The sequence below is a fragment of the Salmo salar genome, chromosome 15 (assembly GCF_965601325.2).
Source record: "Salmo salar chromosome 15, fSalSal1, whole genome shotgun sequence".
In the NCBI taxonomy this organism is placed as follows: domain Eukaryota; kingdom Metazoa; phylum Chordata; class Actinopteri; order Salmoniformes; family Salmonidae; genus Salmo; species Salmo salar.
In genome coordinates this window covers 99,584,515-99,607,861 of record NC_138305.1, presented here as the reverse complement: position 1 = coordinate 99,607,861, position 23,347 = coordinate 99,584,515, and the positions used below count along the sequence as shown (strand labels likewise).

The 23,347-nt window shown below is 46.7% G+C and overlaps 1 protein-coding gene across 3 annotated transcripts in view; it reads right to left on the bottom strand.

Annotated features, from left to right (window-relative positions):
- LOC106572685 (rho guanine nucleotide exchange factor 25) overlaps window positions 1-23,347 on the bottom strand; it is a 103,619-nt gene that overhangs the window by 21,089 nt on the left and 59,183 nt on the right. For all 3 annotated transcript variants that reach the window (XM_045696314.2, XM_045696312.2, XM_045696313.2), the window contains 5 exons: window positions 16,881-17,242; window positions 13,368-13,478; window positions 5,156-5,280; window positions 758-824; window positions 138-241 (listed from right to left, as the gene is read on the bottom strand). In XM_045696314.2, the coding sequence (XP_045552270.1) occupies window positions 138-241; window positions 758-824; window positions 5,156-5,280; window positions 13,368-13,478; window positions 16,881-17,242 (769 nt within the window). The remainder of the gene's footprint in view (window positions 1-137; window positions 242-757; window positions 825-5,155; window positions 5,281-13,367; window positions 13,479-16,880; window positions 17,243-23,347) is intronic.

Below are 23,347 nucleotides of genomic sequence, written 5' to 3'. Positions count from 1 at the left end.
ACACACACACACACACACACACACACACACACACACACACACACACACACACACACACACACACACACACACACACACACACACACACACACACACACACACACACACACACACAGTACAGTATCTCCGATACTCACTCTTTATGCCAGTCGAAAATTTGATGAATGTTTCCGAACACGATCTTGTCTTTTCCCTTCATGTCATCTGGTATACCTTTAGTAGTCATAGTGACCATGTAGCCCTGTACAGGAAACATACACCCAACCTCAGATCTCATATCCTGTACTTACTGACTGGGATTCAAGCCCAGGTCTCCTGCACACAACAAGACTGTGTTAACCTGTTGAGCTAAAGTCTATGTATTAACACCACATATAATGTACATACCTACTTACCTAGAAAACAACTATTTCTGACTTGGAAAAGCTTTCCAAACATAGGCTAATCGCTATTATGTTGCTATAACAACACTGGGCCAAAAATAAGTTTCTTAAGTCTTCAATTTCTTCACCTAGAATATATCAAACTGTCAGATTAATAGTTTTGTAACACGATACTAATATATCTATTAATAAAATCAAACCCAATAAAATAAATGTCTGTTTTTGGAGCCAGACCAAGCTGTGTTGAAAGAAACTGAAGGTGTTACGTTGACAATGATTTCCAGGCCAAATCATTGAGTAAATGGGTGCCGGTTCTTCTTCTGCCGCTGTTGATATCACTGTCCTTGGATATGGTTCTAATACTGTATTCTCACCTCTACTATGAGCCCCAGGTCCTCCACGTACAGTTTCTCTGTCTCTAGGAGTTCCTTCAGTACGTATCTGGACAGAGAGACGATACAGACTGTTGGTCATCCCCATCAATGCAAAGTCTTTCCAAACAGTCTTGTCTCTTTAAAGGGACAGAAGTTACATCCATTTTTGGACTTTTAAAATAACTATATATACAGTTGAAGTCGGAAGTTTACATACACTTATGTTGGAGTCAACCACTCCACAAATTTCTTGTTAATAAACTATAGTTTTGGCAAGTCGGATAGGACATCTACTTTGTGCATGACACAAGAAATGTTTCCAACAATTGTTTACAGACAGATTATTTCACTTATAATTCACTGTACGACCAATCCAGTGGGTCAGAAATGTACATACACTAAGTTGACTGTGCCTTTAAACAGCTTGGAAAATTCCTGAAAATAATGTCATGGCTTTAGAAGCTTCTGATAGGCTAATTGATATCATTGGAGTCAATCGGAGGTGTACCTGTGAATGTATTTTAAGGCCTACCTTCAAACTCAGTGCATCTTTGCTTGATATCATGGGAAAATCAAAAGAAATCATCCAAGACCTCAGAAAAAATATTGTAGACCTCCACAAGTCTGGTTCATCCTTGGGAGCAATTTGCAATTTGGCCACTCCAATACCTTGACTTTGTTGTCCTTAAGCCATTTTGCCACAACCTTGGAAGTATGCTTGGGGTCATTGTCCATTTAGAAGACCCATTTGCGACCAAGCTTTAACTTCCTGACTGATGTCTTGAGATATTGCTTCAATATATCCACATAATTTTCCATCCTCATGATAGCCATCTATTTTGTGAAGTGTGCCAGTCCATCCTGCAGCAAAGCACCCCCACAGCATGATGCTGCCACCCCCGTGCTTCACGGTTGGGATGGTGTTCTTCAGCTTGCAAGCATCCCCCTTTTTCCTCCAAACTTGACGATGGTCATTATGGCCAAACAGTTCTATTTTTGTTTCGTCAGACCAGAGGACATTTCTTCAAAAAGTACGATCTTTGTCCCCATGTGCAGTAGCAAACTGTAGTCTGGATTTTTTTATGGCGGTTTTGGAGCAGTGGCTTCTTCCTTGCTGAGCGGTCTTTCAGGTTATGTGTCACAATCTGACCATAGAAAGCTTTTATTTTCTATGGTAGAGTAGGTCAGGGTGTGACAGGGGGTTTTGTCTAGTTTATTTATTTCTATTTTGGTTCTAGTTTCTTTTTTCTATGTTGGGGGTTTTGTCTAGTTTCTGTATTTCTATGTGGGGTTCTAGTTTCTGTATTTCTATGTTTTTGGGGGGGGTGATCTCCAATTAGAGGCAGCTGGTCATCGTTGTCTCTAATTGGGGATCATATTTAAGTTGTTGGTTTTCCCACTAGGTTTTGTGGGAGATTATTTTGAGTAAGTGTATGTTGCACCTCTTCGTCACGGTTTGTTGTTTTGTTTATTAAGTTTATTTGTATGTCTTGCATAGTTTCACAGTTTAAATAAAATGTGGAACGATACACACGCTGCGCCTTGGTTCCATTCTTCAGACAGCCGTGACAGAATCTTCCACCACCAAAGGACCAAGCAGCATGGTCAGGACAAATGGACATGGGAGGAAATCCTGGATGGGAAAGGACCCTGGAGGCAGGCTGGGGAGTATCGCCGCCCGAAGGAGGAGAGTAAAGCAGTGAGAGCAGAGCGACGACGATACGAGGAACTAGCACGGCAACAACGGAAGCATGAGAGGCAGCCCCAATAATTTGTTGGGGGGGGGCACACGGGTTGGTCGGTGAAGCCGAGGGGTGAGTCTGAGAGCGAAGAGGAGTATTGGGAGAGACTGAGCAAGGAGTACTGTGAGATAGTTGAGGGGGTTGATGAGAGAGAGCTGTTGGGTTGGCGTAGTATGTACAGCATTTTCCCTGAGGAGCATGTTAGCCGTCAGATGCCACCTGAGTCAGCTCCCCGTACTCATCCCAAGAAGTGTGTTAAAGTTCCGGTACAAATGAGGCCGGCTATACACACCAGGTCTCCAGTGTGCCTTCACAGCCCAGTACGTCCTGTGCCAACTCTCCGTACTCACCGTGGGGAGTGTGTGACCTGTCAGCCACCATGTTTTGCGGTGATACGCACGGTGTCTCCAGTGCGCATTCACAGCCCAGTGTGTCCTGTGCCAGCGCCCCGCACTTGCCGGGCTAAAGTGAGCATCCATCCAGGACGGATTGTGCCAGCCCTAAGCTCCAGATCTCCAGTGCGCCTCCACAGCCCAGTACGCCCTGTTCCTGTTCCTCACACTCACCCTGAGGTACGTGTTACCAGTCTGGAGCCACCTGTGCCAGCCCCACGCATCAGGCCTCCAGTGTGCCTGCCCAGTCCGGGGTGTCCTGTTCCTGCTCCCCGCACTCACCCTGAGGTGCGTGTTACCAGTCTGGCGCCACATGTGCCAGCCCCACGCATCAGGCCTCCAGTGCGCATTCCCAGTCCAGAGCTTCCGGCGACAGTTCCCAGTCCAGAGCTTCCGGCGACAGTTCCCAGTCCAGAGCTTCCGGCGACAGTCCCCAGTCCAGAACCTCCTGAGACGGCCCACAGTCCGGAACCTCCTTACACGGCCCACAGTCCGGAAACCTCCTGAGACGGCCCACAGTCCGGAACCCTCCTGAGGCGGCCCACAGTCCGGAACCTCCTGAGACGGCCCACAGTCCAGAACCTCCTGAGACGGCCCACAGTCCGGAGCCTCCTGAGATGGCCCACAGTCCGGAGCTTCCTGAGACGGCCCCCAGTCTGGAGCCTCCTGTTGTTTAGGTTTTTGCGTTCATAGTCCGCACCTTTGGGGGGGGGGGGTACTGTCACGTCCTGACCATAGAAAGCTTTTATTTTAGTAGGTCAGGGTGTGACAGGGGGTTTTGTCTAGTTTATTTATTTCTATTTTGGTTCTAGTTTCTTTTTTCTATGTTGGAGTTTTTGTCTAGTTTCTGTATTTCTATGTGGGGTTCTAGTTTCTGCATTTCTATGTTTTTGGGGGGATGATCTCCAATTAGAGGCAGCTGGTCATCGTTGTCTCTAATTGGGGATCATATTTAAGTTGTTGGTTTTCCCACTAGGTTTTGTGGGAGATTATTTTGAGTAAGTGTATGTTGCACCTCTTCGTCACGGTTTGTTGTTTTGTTTATTAAGTTTATTTGTAAGTCTTGCATACTTTTACAGTTTAAATAAAATGTGGAACGATACACACGCTGCGCCTTGGTTGCATTCTTCAGACAGCCGTGACATTATGTCTATATTGGACTCGTTTTACTGTGGATATAGAATCTTTTGTACCGGTTTCCTCCAGCATCTTCACAATGTCCTTTGACGTTGTTCTGGGATTGATTCACACTTTTCGCACCAAAGTACGTTCATCTCTAGGAGACAGAACGAGTCTCCTTCCTGAGCGGTATGACGCCGGCGTGGTCCCATGGTGTTTATACTTGCGTACTATTGTTTGCACAGATGAACATGGTACTTTCTGGTGATTGGAAATTGCTCCCAAGGATGAACCAGACTTGTGGAGGTCTACAATATTTTTTCTGAGGTCTTGGCTGATTTCATTTGGTTTTCCCATGATGTCAAGCAAATAGGCACTGAGTTTGAAGGTAGGCCTTAACATACATCCACAGGTACACCTCCAATTGACTCTAATGATGTCAATTAGCCTATCAGAAGCTTCTAAAGCCATGACATAATTTTCTGGAATTTTCCAAGCTGTTTAAAGGCACAGTCAACTTAGTGTATGTAAACTTCTGACCCACTGGATTGGTGGTACAGTGAATTATAAGTGAAATAATCTGTCTGTAAACAATTGTTGGAAAAATGACTTGTGTCATGCACAAAGTAGATGTCCTAACTGACTTGCCAAAACTATAGTTTGTTAACAAGACATTTGAGGAGTGGTTGAAAAACGGGTTTTAATGACTCCAAGCTAAGTGTATGGTAACTTCTGACTTCAACTGTATATGTCAACAGTCTAAGCCAACCGATCTGTTTTGCTACATAGTTGCGCATTTGTGAGTTTTGTTCCTAAACAATCAACCCGTCTATAATATAACTTGTAAATATCTCATGAGCTTAGTTCCAGTGTCTTTCCCCATCAAAACCCCATGCTTGTTTTACTCCAACTCTGTAATTATAAACAAACTGTATCGGCTCAAAACATGGTTAAAACTATCATGGTCAGTCCTTCACCAAAACAGTGGTGGGGTGAAACCATTTGTAATTGTTTGAACTGCAGATTGCCCCTTTAAGATAATTGTATGCAGCCATGGAAATGCTGTGTTGTACATCAAACTTTGGTCAGTTTTAGAGTAAGGGGTAATAAGGGCAGTGTTGTATAATTACAGTTGAACCACTTACATGCTCTTCTCTAAGGCACTCCTCCTTTCCTCCTCACTGTCAGCCGCCACTGATGATTGGCTGGGGGTGTTGTCCATCAATACTGAGACGTTGTCATCTGGACAGACATTGGTGGACTGAATATCCTGGTCAAACAGACGGGACAGGGAATAGGGTTATGATATAATCTGTGGTCCGTTGACATTCTGAAGATAGAGAGAGAGAGAGAGAAGGGTAAAGTGGAGGGATAGAGGGAGAGAGAAAGATGGAGGCAAGGTGTTAGAGAGATAGATCAAATAAGGAAGAGGGAGGCAGAGTGAGGTAAAGAGAGAGGGAGAGGCAAAGTGAGAGAGAGAATGGGAGGATAATGATGCAGGTTGCCAAGGTGACCAGGGAGGGAGGGAGAGCATCCAGACACTATGGACCATGACAGAATGAAGGAGATCTCACTGCCACCAATAATGGTGTAAGGCAGGGTTTCCCAAAGTCGGTCTTGATAACGAGTTGGTTATTTTTATTAGCCAGGACAAAGTTTAGGAACTCTGGTGTAGGATGTGGTGAAGTCACCATGAAAGAGGAGTGAGGGAGAGAAAGAAAGAAAGAAGGGGAAAGGGGGAGGTAGAGAGGGCTACAGACCAGCTCAACAAAAGCGACCCGGTACAAAACATTGAAATATTGGACAAGTATAGGAGTGTGGTGTACAAATAGACAGCACTCAACATGGTGTCATCATGGACTTCCACATCCAATTCATTCAGGAAGTGTCTGACAACGATCTGCATACAGATCACAGTGACCTAATCAGTTGGGTTGATGAGGTATGCATGAGGCTACTTTCCTGGAAGTTACATCAATTCCCAAGGAGATCCTTGAATGAACATTGAAGCATTGTCTACACATTCTACACTAAAGTAATGCTTGTGCGAGCAGTAACATACACTCTTATGCTTGTCTGAACAAACAATATCTTGTTCTTGTTCAGTGTCTTGTTCATTGACCACAGTCTTCCGATCGGCATGCATTTTAGAATAGTGGTTGTCAATCTATTTCCGCCTGGCCAAGCATACACACCAGAGGAGGCTGAGAAGTTTGGTGGGAGAAGCTATAGTATTAGGATGGGCTCATTGTAATGGCTGGCATTCCATTTATTCCATTCCAGCCATTACAATGAGCCCATCCTCTTATAGATCCTACCAGGAGAATGCTACCTGCCCTAATGCATAGTGCCAACTGTAAAGTTTGGTGGAGGGGGAATAATGGTCTGGGCCTGTTTCTCATGGTTCGGGCTAGGCCCCTTAGTTCCAGTGAAGGGAAATCTTAACGCTACAGCCTACAATGACATTCTAGATGATTCTGTGCTTCCAACTTTGTGGCAACAATTTGGGGAAGGCCCTTTCCTGTTTCAGTATGACAATGCCGGCAGGTAGCCTAGTGGTTAGAGTGTTGGACTAGTAACTGAAAGGTTGCAAGATCAAATCCCTGAGCTGACAAGGTAAAACTCTGATGTTCTGCCCCTGAACAAGGCAGTTAACCCACTAGGCCATCATTGAAAATAAGAATTTGTTCTTAACTGACTAGTTAAATAAAGGTAAAAGAACATTTAAAAAATCCCTCTTGAGCAAAGGGATGTCCATACAGAAATGGTTTGTCGAGATCATTGTGGAAGAACTTGACTGCATAGAGCCCTGACCTCAACCCCATCAAACACCTTTGGGATAAATTGGAACGCCGACTGCGAGACAGGCCTAATCGCTCAACATCAGTGCCCGACCTCACTAATGCTCTTGTGGCTGAATGGAAGCAAGTCCCCGCAGCAATGTTCTGACATCTAGTTGAAAGCCTTCCCTGAAGAGTGGAGGCTGTTAAAGCAGCAAAGGGGAGACCAACTCCATATTACAGTTTTTTACAATCACTTTGGCACTAATTTCGGAACCTCGATGTCATTTTTCAAAACTCTAGACACAAAACTCATAACCAATGATCAAAATGCAAATTTTTCAAAACTCTAACCCTTTTTCCAATTTCTTGGATACAATACACATAAAGCTAAGATCATTTGTTCATTGAACTAAAATCACCTGTTCAAAATGACACAACTTAACATCAAAGTATTACCATTTCAAAATGCAATTCACACATTACATCTGAGATGACTGTCTATTCATTTCATTACAATGATCTAACTATCAATTAATACAACTGCTCAAAATGATAAGTAACTGTTGCATTAGTCTTAATGCATAGTTTTATGGAAACTGACAAACAATATTCCATGTTTAGATCATGAAAGTTTCAGGATAACGAGATCCATTGACACCAATTACCGTGGAACATCAACCAATTGGACTACATTATCTATGGATGTAATATTTAATCATCATTCTTTATCAGACACTGTTTCTATGGTCCCATGTACCACTTTTCCAGACCATGTTTTCAGATTTGACATTACTGTACTCTCATTGGCCACTTTATTAGGTACACCTATCTAGTACTGGGTAGGACCCCCTTTTGCCTCCACAACAGCCTGAATTATTGATGGTGTTGTACGTTAAGAGATGCCCTTCTGCACACCACTGTTTTAAACAGCTGTTATTTGAGCTTTTGTGGCCTTTCTGTTAGCTTGAATGAGTCTGGACATTCTCCTCTGACCTCTCTCATTAACAAGGTGTTTTTGCCCACAGAAATGCCACTCGCTGAATGTGTTTTGTTTATCGCACCATTCTCAGTAAACTCTAGAGACTGTAGTGCGTAAAAATCCCAGGAAGGCAGCTGTTTCTGGGATGCTGGAATCACCATGTGTGGCATCAACAATCATACCACAGTCAAAGTTGCTTAGATTACGCATCTTGCCCGTTCTAATGTTTGGTCGAACAACATTAACTTACATCATTTAGCAGACGCACTTATCCAGAGCGACTTACAGTAGTGAATGCATACATTACATTTCCTTTTTGTACTGGCCCCCCGTGGGAATCAAACTCACAACCCTGGCGTTGCACACACCATGCTGGCATTGCAAACACCATGCTCTACCAACTGAGCCACAGGGAAGACATCTAAAGCTCTCTACTCTATATACTCTATATATTGAGTTGCAGGCAGCCACATGATTCGCTGTTCGAATGTAACCTTCCTTGATGATCTAAATCAGGTCTGTAGAGCTGATGGCATGACATATGTCATTGTGTGGGATAATGTCAGGTTCCACCATGCTCAAATGGTGTAAGCATGGTTTCAGGCCCATCCCCAATTTACCACCCGGTACTTACCCCCATACTCTCCTTTCCTTAACCCGATTGAGGAATTTTTCTCCACATGGAGGTGGAAGGTATATGATAGGCGCCTTCACGAACAAGCCACCCTTCTCCAGGCTATGGATGACGCATGCAATGACATCACGGCAGACCAGTGTCAGGCCTGGATTCGCCTGAAGATTCTTCCCAAGATGTTTGGCTAATGAAAACATCCATTGTGATGTGGATGAGAACCTGTGGCCAAATCCACAAGACAGGGTTGATGGAAATATAGAAGTACAGTAATCAAGCCTTTGTTTTTTACAGTAAGCCAGGTGAGGAACACTGCAGTTCACCTTTAACTGGTTTTTCTTTTTTTGTAGCAAATTATTTTTGCTTTGATTCAAAGAAACTTATGTTGTGATTTTATTGTATTTCATCAATAAATTTCAGATTTTGTCAATGATTCCACTGTGTCTGTAGTACTCTCTACTAGTCCTTTTACATAGATGTATTTACGTGTAGTAGCATAATGAAACGTGTCACATATTTTGTACTACAATATTTAATGATTGTACGAACAACTACACAGTGAAACTATCGTTATCTTGTGTGTGGGTGATCTAAATCAATGTTCCTATGGTATTTCATGATAAATGAGTTATTTGAACCAATGATTCTGCAAGTGCAAGGTTTCTTTAAAGATATGAATGCACAATGCAATGTTTTGAACATTGGACAGCCTGTGTTACAAATGATGCCCGTTTTGTGTCTACAGTTTTGAAAAATGACCACAAGGTTCTGAAATTAGTGCCAAAGTGATTGTAAAAAACTGTAATGCCCATGATTTTGGAATGAGATGTTCAACGAGCAGTCGTCCACATACATTTGGTCATGTAGTGTATATGGGCTTTTATTTCCCATCAACTTCTGCAAATGTGACCTTTTACTAAAGCTGCAGAGTACACTGTGTGTGTGTTGTTGTGTATACTTCTCTCTGTGTGTGTGTGTGTTGTTGTGTATACTTCTCTCTCTGTGTGTGTGTGTGTGTGTGTGTGGTTGTGTTGTTGTGTATACTTCTCTCTCTGTGTGTGTGTGTGGTTGTGTATACTTCTCTCTGTGTGTGTGGTTGTGTATACTTCTCTCTGTGTGTGTGTTGTTGTGTATACTTCTCTGTGTGTGTGTGTGTGTGTGTGTGGCGTGTGTTGTTGTGTATGTAACAGTGTAGGTTCCGTCCCTCTCTTCGCCCCAACCTGGGCTTGAACCAGGGACCCTTGCACACATCAACAACTGACACCCCACGAAGCATCGTTACCCATCGCGCCACAAAAGCCGCGGCCCTTGCAACACAAGGGGAAACCAGAGCGAGTGACGTCACCGATTGAAACGCTATTAGCGCGCACCACCGCTAACTAACTAGCCATTTCACATCGGTTACATGTATACTTCTCTGTGTGTGTGTGTGTGTGTGTGTGTGTGTGTGTGTGTGTGTGTGTGTGTGTGTGTGTGTGTGTGTGTGTGTGTGTGTGTGGCGGTGTATACTTCTCTGTGTGCAGGTGTGTGTCTGGTTGTGTTGTTGTGTATACTTCTCTGTGTGTGTGGTTGTGTTGTTGTGTATACCTCTCTGTGTGCAGGTGTGTGTGTGGTTGTGTTGTTGTGTATACTTCTCTGTGTGTGTGTGGTTGTGTTGTTGTGTATACTTCTCTGTGTGCAGGTGTGTGTGTGGTTGTGTTGTTGTGTATACTTCTCTGTGTGCAGGTGTGTGTGTGGTTGTGTTGTTGTGTATACTTCTCTGTGTGTGTGTGGTTGTGTTGTTGTGTATACCTCTCTGTGTGCAGGTGTGTGTGTGGTTGTGTTGTTGTGTATACTTCTCTGTGTGCAGGTGTGTGTGTGGTTGTGTTGTTGTGTATACTTCTCTGTGTGTGTGTGGTTGTGTTGTTGTGTATACCTCTCTGTGTGTGTGTGTAGGGGGTGTGCTACGCCACTGCTTATAACTATCAGTTAAGTAGAACTATAAGAAATCTAAGATGTGTCAAATAAATTCTATCCAGCTCAGGGCTCCAGCTATGCATTTGGTTTGCTAACCTGCTAGCTTGGTGGCTAGATGTCAAGATCAGTCTTCTTGGTTACAGCAGAGACATTCAGTTCTCTCTTGGTACAAGATCCCTGTTGCCTAAAATAGGTTTGTGCGCTGTATAATAACAGCGTATACCCGGTATGGTACAGAAACGGTATGATGGTATTAACATCTGGATACAGCCCAACCCTAGCAGTGTACCTATGTGGTGTGGGTGCAGCTGTGTGTATGTGTATTCTAGCATCATCATCATTAGTCCTCCAGCCCTCCAGGCCTCCAGTCCTCCAGCCCTCCAGGCCTCCAGTCCTCCAGCAGAGCTCTACCCTGGCTGACAGGTCTCCAGGCCTCCAGTCCTCCAGCAGAGCTCTACCCTGGCTGACAGCTCTCCAGGCCTCCAGCAGAGCTCTACCCTGGATGACAGGTCTCCAGGCCTCCAGCCCTCCAGGTCTCCAGGCCTCCAGGCCTCCAGCAGAGCTCTACCCTGGATGACAGGTCTCCAGGCCTCCAGCCCTCCAGGTCTCCAGGCCTCCAGCAGAGCTCTACCCTGGCTGACAGGTCTCCAGGCCTCCAGCAGAGCTCTACCCTGGCTGACAGGTCTCCAGGCCTCCAGCAGAGCTCTACCCTGGCTGACAGGTCTCCAGGCCTCCAGCAGAACTCTACCCTGGCTGACAGTTCTCCAGGCCTCCAGCAGAGCTCTACCCTGGCTGACAGGTCTCCAGGCCTCCAGCCCTCCAGGCCTCAAGCAGAGCTCTACCCTGGCTGACAGGTCTCCAGGCCTCCAGCCCTCCAGGCCTCCAGCAGAGCTCTACCCTGGCTGACAGAGCTTCAGGCCTCCAGCCCTCCTGGCCTCCAGCCCTCCAGGCCTCCAGCAGAGCTCTACCCTGACTGACAGATCTCCAGGCCTCCAGCCCTCCAGGCCTCCAGCAGAGCTCTACCCTGGCTGACAGGTCTCTCTGACTGCTTGACACTGATCACTACCAGATGTTCTCTGTATCTGGTAGAACCCCACAGGAAAGATACACACACAGCTCTCTTTCTACGCCACCCCCCCTTCACTCCTCTATTGTGCTTGTTTTGTTTTTCTACCCAGAAGCCAACTTTAAATCTGTAAGAGTTTTAATAAAAGCTGAGAGCGTGGTGTTCCTGTTGTTTATGCCTTATTGAGGTGGAGATAGTGTGTGTGTGTGTGTGTGTGTGTGTGTGTGTGTGTGTGTGTGTGTGTGTGTGTGTGTGTGTGTGTGTGTGTGTGTGTGTGTGTGTGTGTGTGGTGTGTGTGTGTGAGAGAGAGGTAGAGGGGGTGTTCTAAGAAGTCTTAACTTTTTCTCTTCCCTTCCTGAAAGAGAAACAGTAAATCTGTCAAAGGAGGGGAGGAAGGAGAGAGAGAAAGAGAGAGATGGAGAATGACAGTGATAGATGGAGAAGAATAGGAGAGAGAGACCCTGAGATGACTGACCTACATACTTTAATACCTCTTTCTCTCTCTCTCTCTCCCTCTCTCCCTCTCTTTCCTCTTCTGGCAGTACAGACTGAACCAGTGATCTCCTTCCCTTCTCTCCCATCTGTCTCTGACTGTGTGTAATCCTGCCATCAGAGGCTTATGACTGGCTGCTATAATGAACTGCAGGGGAATGACCCCCTCCCTGGGTCATGTTCAGTAGGGCACACTGTAACAAAACATTTGGAGATCTGTGTTGTTATTGGAAAAGTTCAGATATAGCTCCCTTGTTCCACTCAGTTTCAAACCCTTTTATCAATACTGACCCTGGTAAGAGTCCAGTAGGAATGAGCGCTGGCTCTCTGATGTGTTATGTCATAGTGTTCACTATCCAGGCCCCCTTACAACCCTGTTCTCTGTTCCAAATGCCATCTATACCATTTGCTGTTGACGTTCACACAATTCCAATTGTTTGATGTGTAAATGAAAGAGCAAAGCCATTGTTTGGACTCATTTCCTGGAACAGTAGTCATCTTCCATTACATTTCTCCTCTCAGTGCCATTTTCTTTTTATCTGCCGGGATTTTCTTTGTAGTATGTTAATGCATCCATCACACAGAACACTGACTAGTCTGTGTCCCAAATGGCACCCTATTCCCTATAGTAGTGCACTATGTAGGAGATAGGGTGCCATTTGGGAAGCAGCCTTGACAAACCTTCCCCACTGGACTGCCTCCTATTGATGAACTCTGAGAGGACCTTGTGTTCATCTAGGTGTGTGTGTCTGCGTGTGTATCTGAGACCGAGAAACTATGTTTGATCAGCCAAGCCCACCAGCAGCAGTGGTGGTGATCTGGGATCCTTCGGACATCCATACTCTAAACCCTAACCTTAACCCCTACCATTACCTTAACCATAACAACATCCCTTACCTAAAGGTGAACCACTTTTAGCCTACCTTTACTATTTAAAAAGTCAACTTCAATGGGTGGTAGGGACGTCCCAAGGATACCGGATAGAACGGCCCCTGAGAGATGTTTCATACCCAGGTCTGTCTCAGGCGCCATGGAAACAGAGCCTTGTGTTGTACCCATGTCACCTACCGGTCTGTTTTTCCTCAGAGGAAATCACTCTCCCCTGTCCCCATATACACTGAGCAGCAACAGCCAATGCCTTCTATAGATTATCAATAGAGTTTTTCATCAGTTCATCAGTCCGATTGATTGTGTTTTTTTATGGTTGGATAAGTTGACTGTGTAATCTGTGACCATGTTGATAAGATTGTATGTCTGTACCTACCTAGTTTAGCCTCTTAGACCTCTGCATTTTCTCAGGGGCCTAACACCAGTTGTCAGGTTTCAGGGAAGGTTTGTCAACATGCAAACATAGTTTACTGAACCATCTCTGTTACACAGGCTGTGTGTTGGGACAGACTCGTGTGTGTGTGTGAGAGAGGGCTGTATGTGTGTCTGTGGTTTGACTCACCTGTGTGTAGGCCAGTGCAGTACAGCCCTGTAGTGAGTCAGCCAGGTAGCTGGGAGAGTTTAGGGTTGCTGAGGAAAGCTCCTCAGGACTGGCCAACCTATAACTGCACTCCTACAACACACACACACACACACACACACACACACACACACACACACACACACACACACACACACACACACACACACACACACACACACGTAGAACATCATAACACAACAACATAAACATCAACAACACATTACATCCTTGTAACACTGTGACTGTCAGAAACATCCCCAGGAGTGAGATAGCAGAATCACCATCTCCAGGGATGTTATTATATAACTAACTAGCATCACCACTGTAATCACACTGTGACTATCCACCATGTGTACATCATGTGGGTAAACTATGGGTAAACCATGCAGCAGTCAACTGTGTTGGTATTCATTGGTGAGGTACTGTACTGTCAATCGGCTGCAGTTGGGCAAGCTGTTGGTAGATATTTACACAGAAAAGGTAGTTGATCTCTATCTTATGTGTAGATATTTGCTTAGGAATAGTCATCTCTTTAACTAAGACCGTCGCCAAAACTAAGACAGTTCTGCCAAGTTGTTCTGCCAAGAAACAGAGGAAGGAAACAGAGAAGGAAACAGAGAAAGGAAACAGAGGAAGGAAACAGAGGAAGGAAACAGAGAAAGGAAACAGAGGAAGGAAACAGAGGTGGGAAACAGAGGAAGGAAACAGAGGAAGGAAACAGAGAAAGGAAACAGAGGTAGGAAACAGAGGAAGGAAACAGAGGAAGGAAACAGAGGAAGGAAACAGAGAAAGGAAACAGAGGTAGGAAACAGAGGAAGGAAACAGAGGAAGGAAACAGAGGAAGGAAACAGAGGAAGGAAACAGAGAAAGGAAACAGAGGAAGGAAACAGAGAAAGGAAACAGAGGTAGGAAACAGAGGAAGGAAACAGAGGAAGGAAACAGAGAAAGGAAACAGAGGAAGGAAACAGAGAAAGGAAACAGAGGTAGGAAACAGAGGAAGGAAACAGAGGAAGGAAACAGAGAAAGGAAACAGAGAAAGGAAACAGAGAAAGGAAACAGAGGAAGGAAACAGAGGAAGGAAACAGAGGAAGGAAACAGAGAAAGGAAACAGAGGTAGGAAACAGAGAAAGGAAACAGAGTAAGGAAACAGAGAAAGGAAACAGAGGAAGGAAACAGAGGAAGGAAACAGAGGAAGGAAACAGAGGAAGGAAACAGAGGAAGGAACCAGAGGAAGGAAACAGAGGTGGGAAACAGAGGAAGGAAACAGAGGAAGGAAACAGAGGAAGGAAACAGAGGAAGGAAACAGAGGAAGGAAACAGAGGAAGGAAACAGAGGTAGGAAACAGAGGAAGGCTCCACACCACTCTCTCACTTGAATATATTACTTAGTTAATTTCAGAATATCTCATTTTGCTCTTTTGTAGCTTTGGCAACTGTGTGTGTTTTCTATACCTGTTTGCTCCTCTCCCTGTAGGCTTTACAGACGCTCCCCACTCCTTGGTTGCAATCCTTCTAATTTAGTGTACCCTGCATGCAAAACCCCTATGTGGAATTCCTGCCGATCTGCGGTCAAGAACGACTTGTTCATCTCAGCAATATGCTGCCCATCCCTTGACGTCGAGGTGGTGGTACATGTCTACTCATTTCTCCTAACTGGAGATTTTCTCACCAGTCCATCTTCTCATGTGAATTCCATGCTGTCACTTGTCCACTTAAGCTTAACATTGTTGTCATCGATCACCCACCAAGTGCCCTTGGAGATTTCCTTAATGAGCTTGACACCTTGATAAGATAATTTCCTGACGATGGCTCACCACTCTTCGTACTTGGTGACTCCCACCTCCCGACATCTGCCTTCGATTAATTTCTTTCCCCTCCCTGCCTCTTTTAACATAACCCTTTCCCAATCCCCTCCAATGCACAAGTCAGACAATACGGTTGACCTCATCTTTACTAGAGGCTATTCGCCAACTAATCTCACTACAACCCCCCCCCCCCCCCTCCAAGTCTCTGTCTCCTTTCCTCCAACCCTAACCACTCAGCCCCTACCCAGATGGTCATGTTGTTTCCTTCTCTGTCTCCTTTCCTCCAACCCTAACCACTCAGCCCCTACCCAGATGGTCATGTTGTTTCCTTCTCTGTCTCCTTTCCTCCAACCCTAACCACTCAGCCCCTACCCAGATGGTCATGTTGTTTCCTTCTCTGTCTCCTTTCCTCCAACCCTAACCACTCAGCCCCTACCCAGATGGTCACGTTGTTTCCTTCTCTGTCTCCTTTCCTCCAACCCTAACCACTCAGCCCCTACCCAGATGGTCAGGTGCCATCACAATCTTCACTCTCTCTCTCCCACTACTCTCTCCTCTTCTATCCTATCATCTCTGCCTTCTGCTAAATCCTTCTCCCTCCTGTCTCCTGATTCTGCCTCTTCGACCCTACTCTCCTCCCTTTCCGCATCCTATGACTCGTACTGTTCCCTTTCCTCCCGGCCTGCTCGGCCCTCCCCGTGCTCTGTGGCTGGGTGACTCATTACGAGCTTACAGAACAGGGTTGCGGGCAGCTGAGCGGAAATGGAGAACAAATCTTCCAGAGGACCTATCATCCCTTCACTCCCTTCTCTCAACCTCCTCCTCCTCTGTATCTGCTGCTAAAGCCACTTTCTATCACTCTAAATTCCAGGCTTTTGCCTCTAACCCTAGGAAACAATTTCCCACCTTCTCCTCACTCCTTAATCCTCCACCTCTCCCTCCTCCCTCTCTGCGGATGACTTTGTCAACCACTTTGAAAAGAAGGTTGACGACATCCGTTCCTCATTCAATCAGCCTATTGTTAATATGCCTATCTTGTGATACAGATATTAAGGGATTTCTACACATTATACTGATGAGTTGACTTATGAGGTCCATTTCAAATCTGTCAGTACCCATAGTCCCAATAGTCCCAATGTAGAGTAGCTAGTCATCACTGTATGCACCCTGTATGTACAGTACCAGTCAGAAGTTTGGACACACCTACTCATTCAAGGGTTTTTCTTTATTTTTACTATTTTTTACATTGTAGAATAATAGTGAAGACATCAAAACTATGAAATAACACATATGGAATCATGTAGTAACCAAAAAAGTGTTACACTTTTAAAGTGTTTGAGATTCTTCAAAGTAGCCATCCTTTGCCTTGATGACAGCTTTGCACACTCTTGGCATTCTCTTAACTAGCTTCACCTGGAATGCTTTTCCAACAGTCTTGAAGGAGTTCCCACATTAGCTGAGCACTTGTTGGCTGCTTTTCCTTCACTCTGCATTTTTTGGTTACAAAACTTATTTCATAGTTTTGATGTCTTCACTATTATTCTAAAGAAAAACCCTTTAATGAGTAGGTGTGTCCAAACTTTTGACTGGTACTGTACATACTTGTATGTAATGTAGGTGTTTGTATCCCTAGTGTTCTCTACCTTTACAAAGGTATAACTGGTGCTTAGCAATGCCTCTCCACTCACCATCTCTTTGTGTGTGATGGGTAATATGGTGGTGAGGTGGTCCTCTGATCCTAGGGGTCTGCCAAGCCCCAGCACTCCCAGGCCCAGGTCATGACTGTGCCTAGAGGGGGGAATAGGAGGAGGGGATTTGCTTCCCCCATCCAACTTCCTGACCTGCCGCTCCCCCTTGGAGCTGGCTGAGATGTTGGCGGCCCCAGCGCTGAGCTTGCGGACTGGATTGGTCAGCCACTTCTTCAAGGTGCTTACAGAACGTCGCGAGCCTGGGGAGCTGGGGGCTGAGCTACAGGACACCGTCAGGGTCGGAGGCAGGGACGCCACGGAGGTGGAGATGCTACCCTCGCTGCCTGCCGCCGAGTATGAGTCTGGAGGGAGGGGGAGGAGTGAGAGAGAAAAAGTGAGATGGAGGGATGGGGCAAAGGTCACATAACAGGTCAAGGGAAGAGGAATGATAAACTCTCTAAGTCAAAGACTGGGATTTCTCAGCTCTCCAGATAGACAAATGGAAGTTTAACTAAGGCAAAGGGCAGCAGCAGACACACAGCAGCAGACACATATGTCTGGTGCACAACTAGAGCTGGATAAATACGCTAGCTAAACAATGGATGAACATAGAGCTGGATAAATACGCTAGCTAAACAATGGATGAACATAGAGCTGGATGAACATAGAGCTGGATGACCATAGAGCTGGATGAACATAGAGCTGGGTGATCATAGAGCTGGGTGATCATAGAGCTGGGTGATCACAGAGCTGGGTGAACACAGAGCTGGGTGAACACAGAGCTGGGTGAACACAGAGCTGGGTGAACACAGAGCTGGACGATCATAGAGCTGGACGATCATAGAGCTGGACGATCATGAAGCTGGATGACCATAGAGCTGGACGATCATAGAGCTGGACGATCATAGAGCTGGACGATCATGAAGCTGGATGACCATAGAGCTGGATGACCCTAGAGCTGGACGATCATAAAGCTGGACGATCATAAAGCTGGATGACCATAGAGCTGGATGACCATAGAGCTGGATGACCATAGAGCTGGACGATCATAAAGCTGGACGATCATAGAGCTGGATGACCATAGAGCTGGACGCCCATAGAGCTGGACGACCATAGAGCTGGACGACCATAGAGCTGGATGACCATAGAGCTGGATGACCATAGAGCTGGATGATCATAGAGCTGGATGACCATAGAGCTGGACGACCATAAAGCTGGATGACCATAGAGCTGGACTAGAGGGAATATGAGGAGAAAGTTCCTGGTTTAGTCCATTAAGGACAGAGGGATGGAAAGTAGACCCCTCTCTCCCCCCTCCCTCAACAGTAACTCCCCCTCTCTCCCCCTCCCTCAACAGTAACTCTCCCCTCCCTCAACAGTAACACTCCCCTCCCTCAACAGTAACCCTCCCCTCCCTCAACAGTAACCCCCCGCCTCTCCTCCTCCCTCAACAGTAACTCTCCTCCTCCCTCAACAGTAACTCTCCCCCTCCCTCAACAGTAACTCTCCCCTCCCTCAACAGTAACCCTCCCCTCTCTCCCCCTCCCTCAACAGTAACCCTCCTCCCTCAACAGTAACTCTCTCCCTCCCTCAACAGTAACCCTCCCCTCCCTCAACAGCAACTCTCTCCCTCCCTCAACAGTAACCCTCCCCTCCCTCAACAGTAACTCTCTCCCTCCCTCAACAGTAACTCTCCCCCTCCCTCAACAGTAACTCTCCCCCTCCCTCAACAGTAACTCTCCCCTCCCTCAACAGTAACCCTCCCCTCTCTCCCCCTCCCTCAACAGTAACCCTCCTCCCTCAACAGTAACTCTCTCCCTCCCTCAACAGTAACTCTCCCCTCCCTCAACAGTAACTCTCTCCCTCCCTCAACAGTAACCCTCCCCTCCCTCAACAGTAACTCTCTCCCTCCCTCAACAGTAACTCTCCACTCTCCCCCCTCCCTCAACAGTAACCCTCCCCTCTCTCCCCCTCCCTCAACAGTAACTCTCTCCTCTCTCAACAGTAACTCTCCCCTCTCTCCCCCTCCCTCAACAGTAACTCTCCCCCTCCCTCATCAGTAACTCTTCCTCCCTCAACAGTAACTCTCTCCCCTCCCTCAACAGCAACTCTCCACTCTCCCCCCTCCCTCAACAGTAACTCTCCACTCTCTCTCCCTCCCTCAACAGTAACTCCCCTTTCTCCCAACAGTAACTCTCCCCTTTCTCCCAACAGTAACTCTCCACTCTCTCCCCCTACCTCAACAGTAACTCTCCACTCTCTCTCCCTCCCTCAACAGTAACTCTCCCCTTTCTCCCAACAGTAACTCTCCACTCTCTCCCCCTACCTCAACAGTAACTCTCCACTCTCTCCCCCTTCCATCAACAGTAACTCTCCCCCTCCCTCCAGTAACTCTCCACTCTCTCCCCTCCCTCAACAGTAACTCTCCCCTCTCTCCCCTCCCTCAACAGTAACTCTCCACTCTCCCCCTCCCTCAACAGTAACTCTCCACTCTCCCCCTCCCTAATAGTAACTATCTCCACTCTCCTCCTCCCTAATAGTAACTATCTCCTCTCTCCCCCTCCCTCAACAGTAACTTTCTTCCTCCCTCATCAGTAACTCTCCCCTCTCTCAACAGTAACTCTCTCCTCTCTCCCCCTCCCTCATCAGTAACTCTCCCCCTCCCTCATCAGTAACTCTCCCCTCTCTCAACAGTAACTCTCTCCTCTCTCCCCCTCCCTCATCAGTAACTCTCCCCCTCCCTCATCAGTAACTCTCCCCTCTCTCAACAGTAACTCTCTCCTCTCTCCTCCTCCCTCATCAGTAACTCTCCCCCTCCCTCATCAGTAACTCTCCCCTCTCTCAACAGTAACTCTCCCCTCTCTCAACAGTAACTCTCTCCTCTCTCCCCCTCCCTCATCAGTAACTCTCCCCCTCCCTCATCAGTAACTCTCCCCTCTCTCAACAGTAACCCTCTCCTCTCTCCCACTCCCTCAACAGTAACTCTCCTCCCTCAACAGTAACTCTCCCCTCTCTCCCCTCCCTCAACAGTAACTGTCCCCTCTCTCCCCTCCCTCAACAGTAACTCTCCCCTATCTCCCCCTCCCTCAACAGTAGCCCTCCCCTTTCTCAACAGTAACTCTCCTCCCTCAACAGTAACTTTCCCCTCTCTCCCCCTCCCTCATCAGTAACTCTCCCCTCTCACCCCTCCCTCATCAGTAACTCTCCACTCTCTCTCCTCCCTCAACAGTAACTCTCCACTCTCCCCTCCCTCAACAGTAACTCTACCCCTCCCTCAACAGAAACTCTCCACTCTCTCCCCTCCCTCAACAGTAACTCTCCACTCTCTCCCTCCTTCAACAGTAACGCTCCACACACTCCCCCTCCCTTAACAGTAACTCTCCACTCTCTCCCTCCTTCAACAGTAACGCTCCACACACTCCCCCTCCCTCAACAGTAACTCTCCCCCTCCCTCATCAGTAACTCTCCACTCTCTCCCCTGTCTCAACAGTAACTCTCCCCTCTCTCCCCCTCCCTCATCAGTAACTCTCCCCTCTCTCAACAGTAACTCTCCCCTCTCTCAACAGTAACTCTCTCCTCTCTCCCCCTCCCTCATCAGTAACTCTCCCCCTCCCTCATCAGTAACTCTCCCCTCTCTCAACAGTAACCCTCTCCTCTCTCCCACTCCCTCAACAGTAACTCTCCTCCCTCAACAGTAACTCTCCCCTCTCTCCCCTCCCTCAACAGTAACTGTCCCCTCTCTCCCCTCCCTCAACAGTAACTCTCCCCTATCTCCCCCTCCCTCAACAGTAGCCCTCCCCTTTCTCAACAGTAACTCTCCTCCCTCAACAGTAACTTTCCCCTCTCTCCCCCTCCCTCATCAGTAACTCTCCCCTCTCACCCCTCCCTCATCAGTAACTCTCCACTCTCTCTCCTCCCTCAACAGTAACTCTCCACTCTCCCCTCCCTCAACAGTAACTCTACCCCTCCCTCAACAGAAACTCTCCACTCTCTCCCCTCCCTCAACAGTAACTCTCCACTCTCTCCCTCCTTCAACAGTAACGCTCCACACACTCCCCCTCCCTTAACAGTAACTCTCCACTCTCTCCCTCCTTCAACAGTAACGCTCCACACACTCCCCCTCCCTCAACAGTAACTCTCCCCCTCCCTCATCAGTAACTCTCCACTCTCTCCCCTGTCTCAACAGTAACTCTCCCCTCTCTCCCCCTCCTCAACAGTAACTCTCCCCCTCCCTTTCTGTTGCACAACGATTTGAAAGGAATTTCAATGCACTCACTTCTGCCAACAGGTTATCTCTTGTACAGTGTTATCAGTGAATGACGAGAGAGAGAGAGAGAGAGAGAGAGAGAGAGAGAGAGAGAGAGAGAGAGAGAGAGAGAGAGAGAGAGAGAGAGAGAGAGAGAGAGAGAGAGAGAGAGAGAGAGAGAGAGAGAGAGAGAGAGAGAGAGAGAGAGAGAGAGAGAGAGAGAGAGAGAGAGAGAGAGAGAGAGAGAGAGAGAGAGAGAGAGAGAGAGAGAGAAGCTTCTGCTGACACAAGTCAGTGGCCCAATTTGTAAGTGTTTCCAATACGTAAGTGTTTCAAAGATAGTCGGCTCTAAATTGACAATCCTTCCAAGTGTGGTGTGAACAGATAATGTTTTTTCAATCTTCATTTAGGCTCAATAAAATATCTCTGTCAAAACACAAACGACTATGTCTGTCTCAGTAGAACAAGCCATGTGAAATTCACTCCATCATCATAAACATGTTCTCTTTTCTGTGTCTTAAAAAGTGTTCAACCACATCCGTTTCTTTAAAGATCAAAATGAATGAAAAGAACATTGTTTATAAATCACAATCTCTAGGTCCAATTTCTGTATTAGAAAACCATGGAAAAAGAATGTACCTTATGCAACTATCCCCTCCTCTTCCTCTTCCTCCTCCTCCTCTTCCCCCTCCTCCTCATCCTTCCCTCCTCCTCTTCCCCCTCCTCTTCCCCTCCTCCTCCTCTTCCCCCTCCTCTTCCCTTCCTCATCCTCCTCCTCTTCCCCCTACTCCCCTTCCTCCCTACAGAGCTATTGCCTTGCTGACAGTTACCATATCCATTCAAAACTATATATATACTGAATCCAGTAGACAAGACATACTTCAACACATTTATTGCTCCCCTGCTGTGTGGCTGTCTGTCTACAGTCTTCTGTCTCATCTCTTCAATCTAACACTCTCTCTTGTCTTCCTCACAGTTTCACTGAGGAGAACACATTTGGTCCTCTGTCTCTCTTTAACATGTCTGGCCAAAGAATAACCTGTTTTATAGATGGCATGTGGGTGAGCTTAGGGTGGGTTGTTTCACGACACACACACACACACACACACACACACACACACACACACACACACACACACACACACACACACACACACACACACACACACACACACACACACACACACACACACACACACACGCGAAAGAGTGGAAAGGGTAAAGGGATCTGAAGCTGGCAGGGATGGGAGATAAATAGAGGCCTGATACTGGCAGGGATGGGGGGGATAAATAGAGGCCTGATACTGGCAGGGATGGGGGGATAAATGGAGGCCTGAGGCTGGCAGGGATGGGGGGATAAATGGAGGCCTGAGGCTGGCAGGGATGGGGGATACATGGAGGCCTGAGGCTGGCAGGGATGGGGGGATAAATGGAGGAGAGAGGAAGAGAGGAATGGAGGGGGTACAATCTCCAATGGACAATGACAATGATTGAGTCTGATAAGTCTGCTCTCAGCTGTGTGATGCTCTAATGACTCGAGCGTTGGTAGTAGCAGGGCCTGTAGTGGGTGTATGTGTGATTTGGGATGGTGTAATTACCAGAGGGTTTAGTACTACGGGGTCTGCAGCGTCATCATCATCTTCCGCATATGTCGCTATGACAACTAGATGCTCTCTCTCTCCCTCTCTCCCTCTCTGTCCATCTTTCATTACACACATACCCGTGGTGCTGGATAGTAAAAGGAGCTGATAGCATTGTGTTACACTTTGGAAATGGAAAAACATGTCCCCTGCTGCAATTCCTCACACTGCATCCATCTACCTCACTGCAGCCCACTGTTTCTGATCGTATTGGAACTCCCTGATATTTTATTTATGTAACTAGGCAAGTCTGTTAAGAACAAATTCTTATTTACCTTATTTACAATGACGGCCTACCCCAGCCAAACCCGAACAGCCAAATGTGCGCCGCCCTACGAGACTCCCAATCGCGGCCGGTTGTGATACAGTCTGGAATCGAACCAGGATCTGTAGTGAGGCCTCTAGCACTGAGATACAGTGCCTTAGAGTGCTGCACCAATCGGGAGCCCAATACATTTTGTTCTGGTTATCTTTGTCTAATAACATCTGTTAATATTTTAAATAGATGCTCAAAAACCTATAGAATAATACTTACAGTTGAAGTCAGAAGTTTACATACACTTTAGCCAAAGACATTTAAA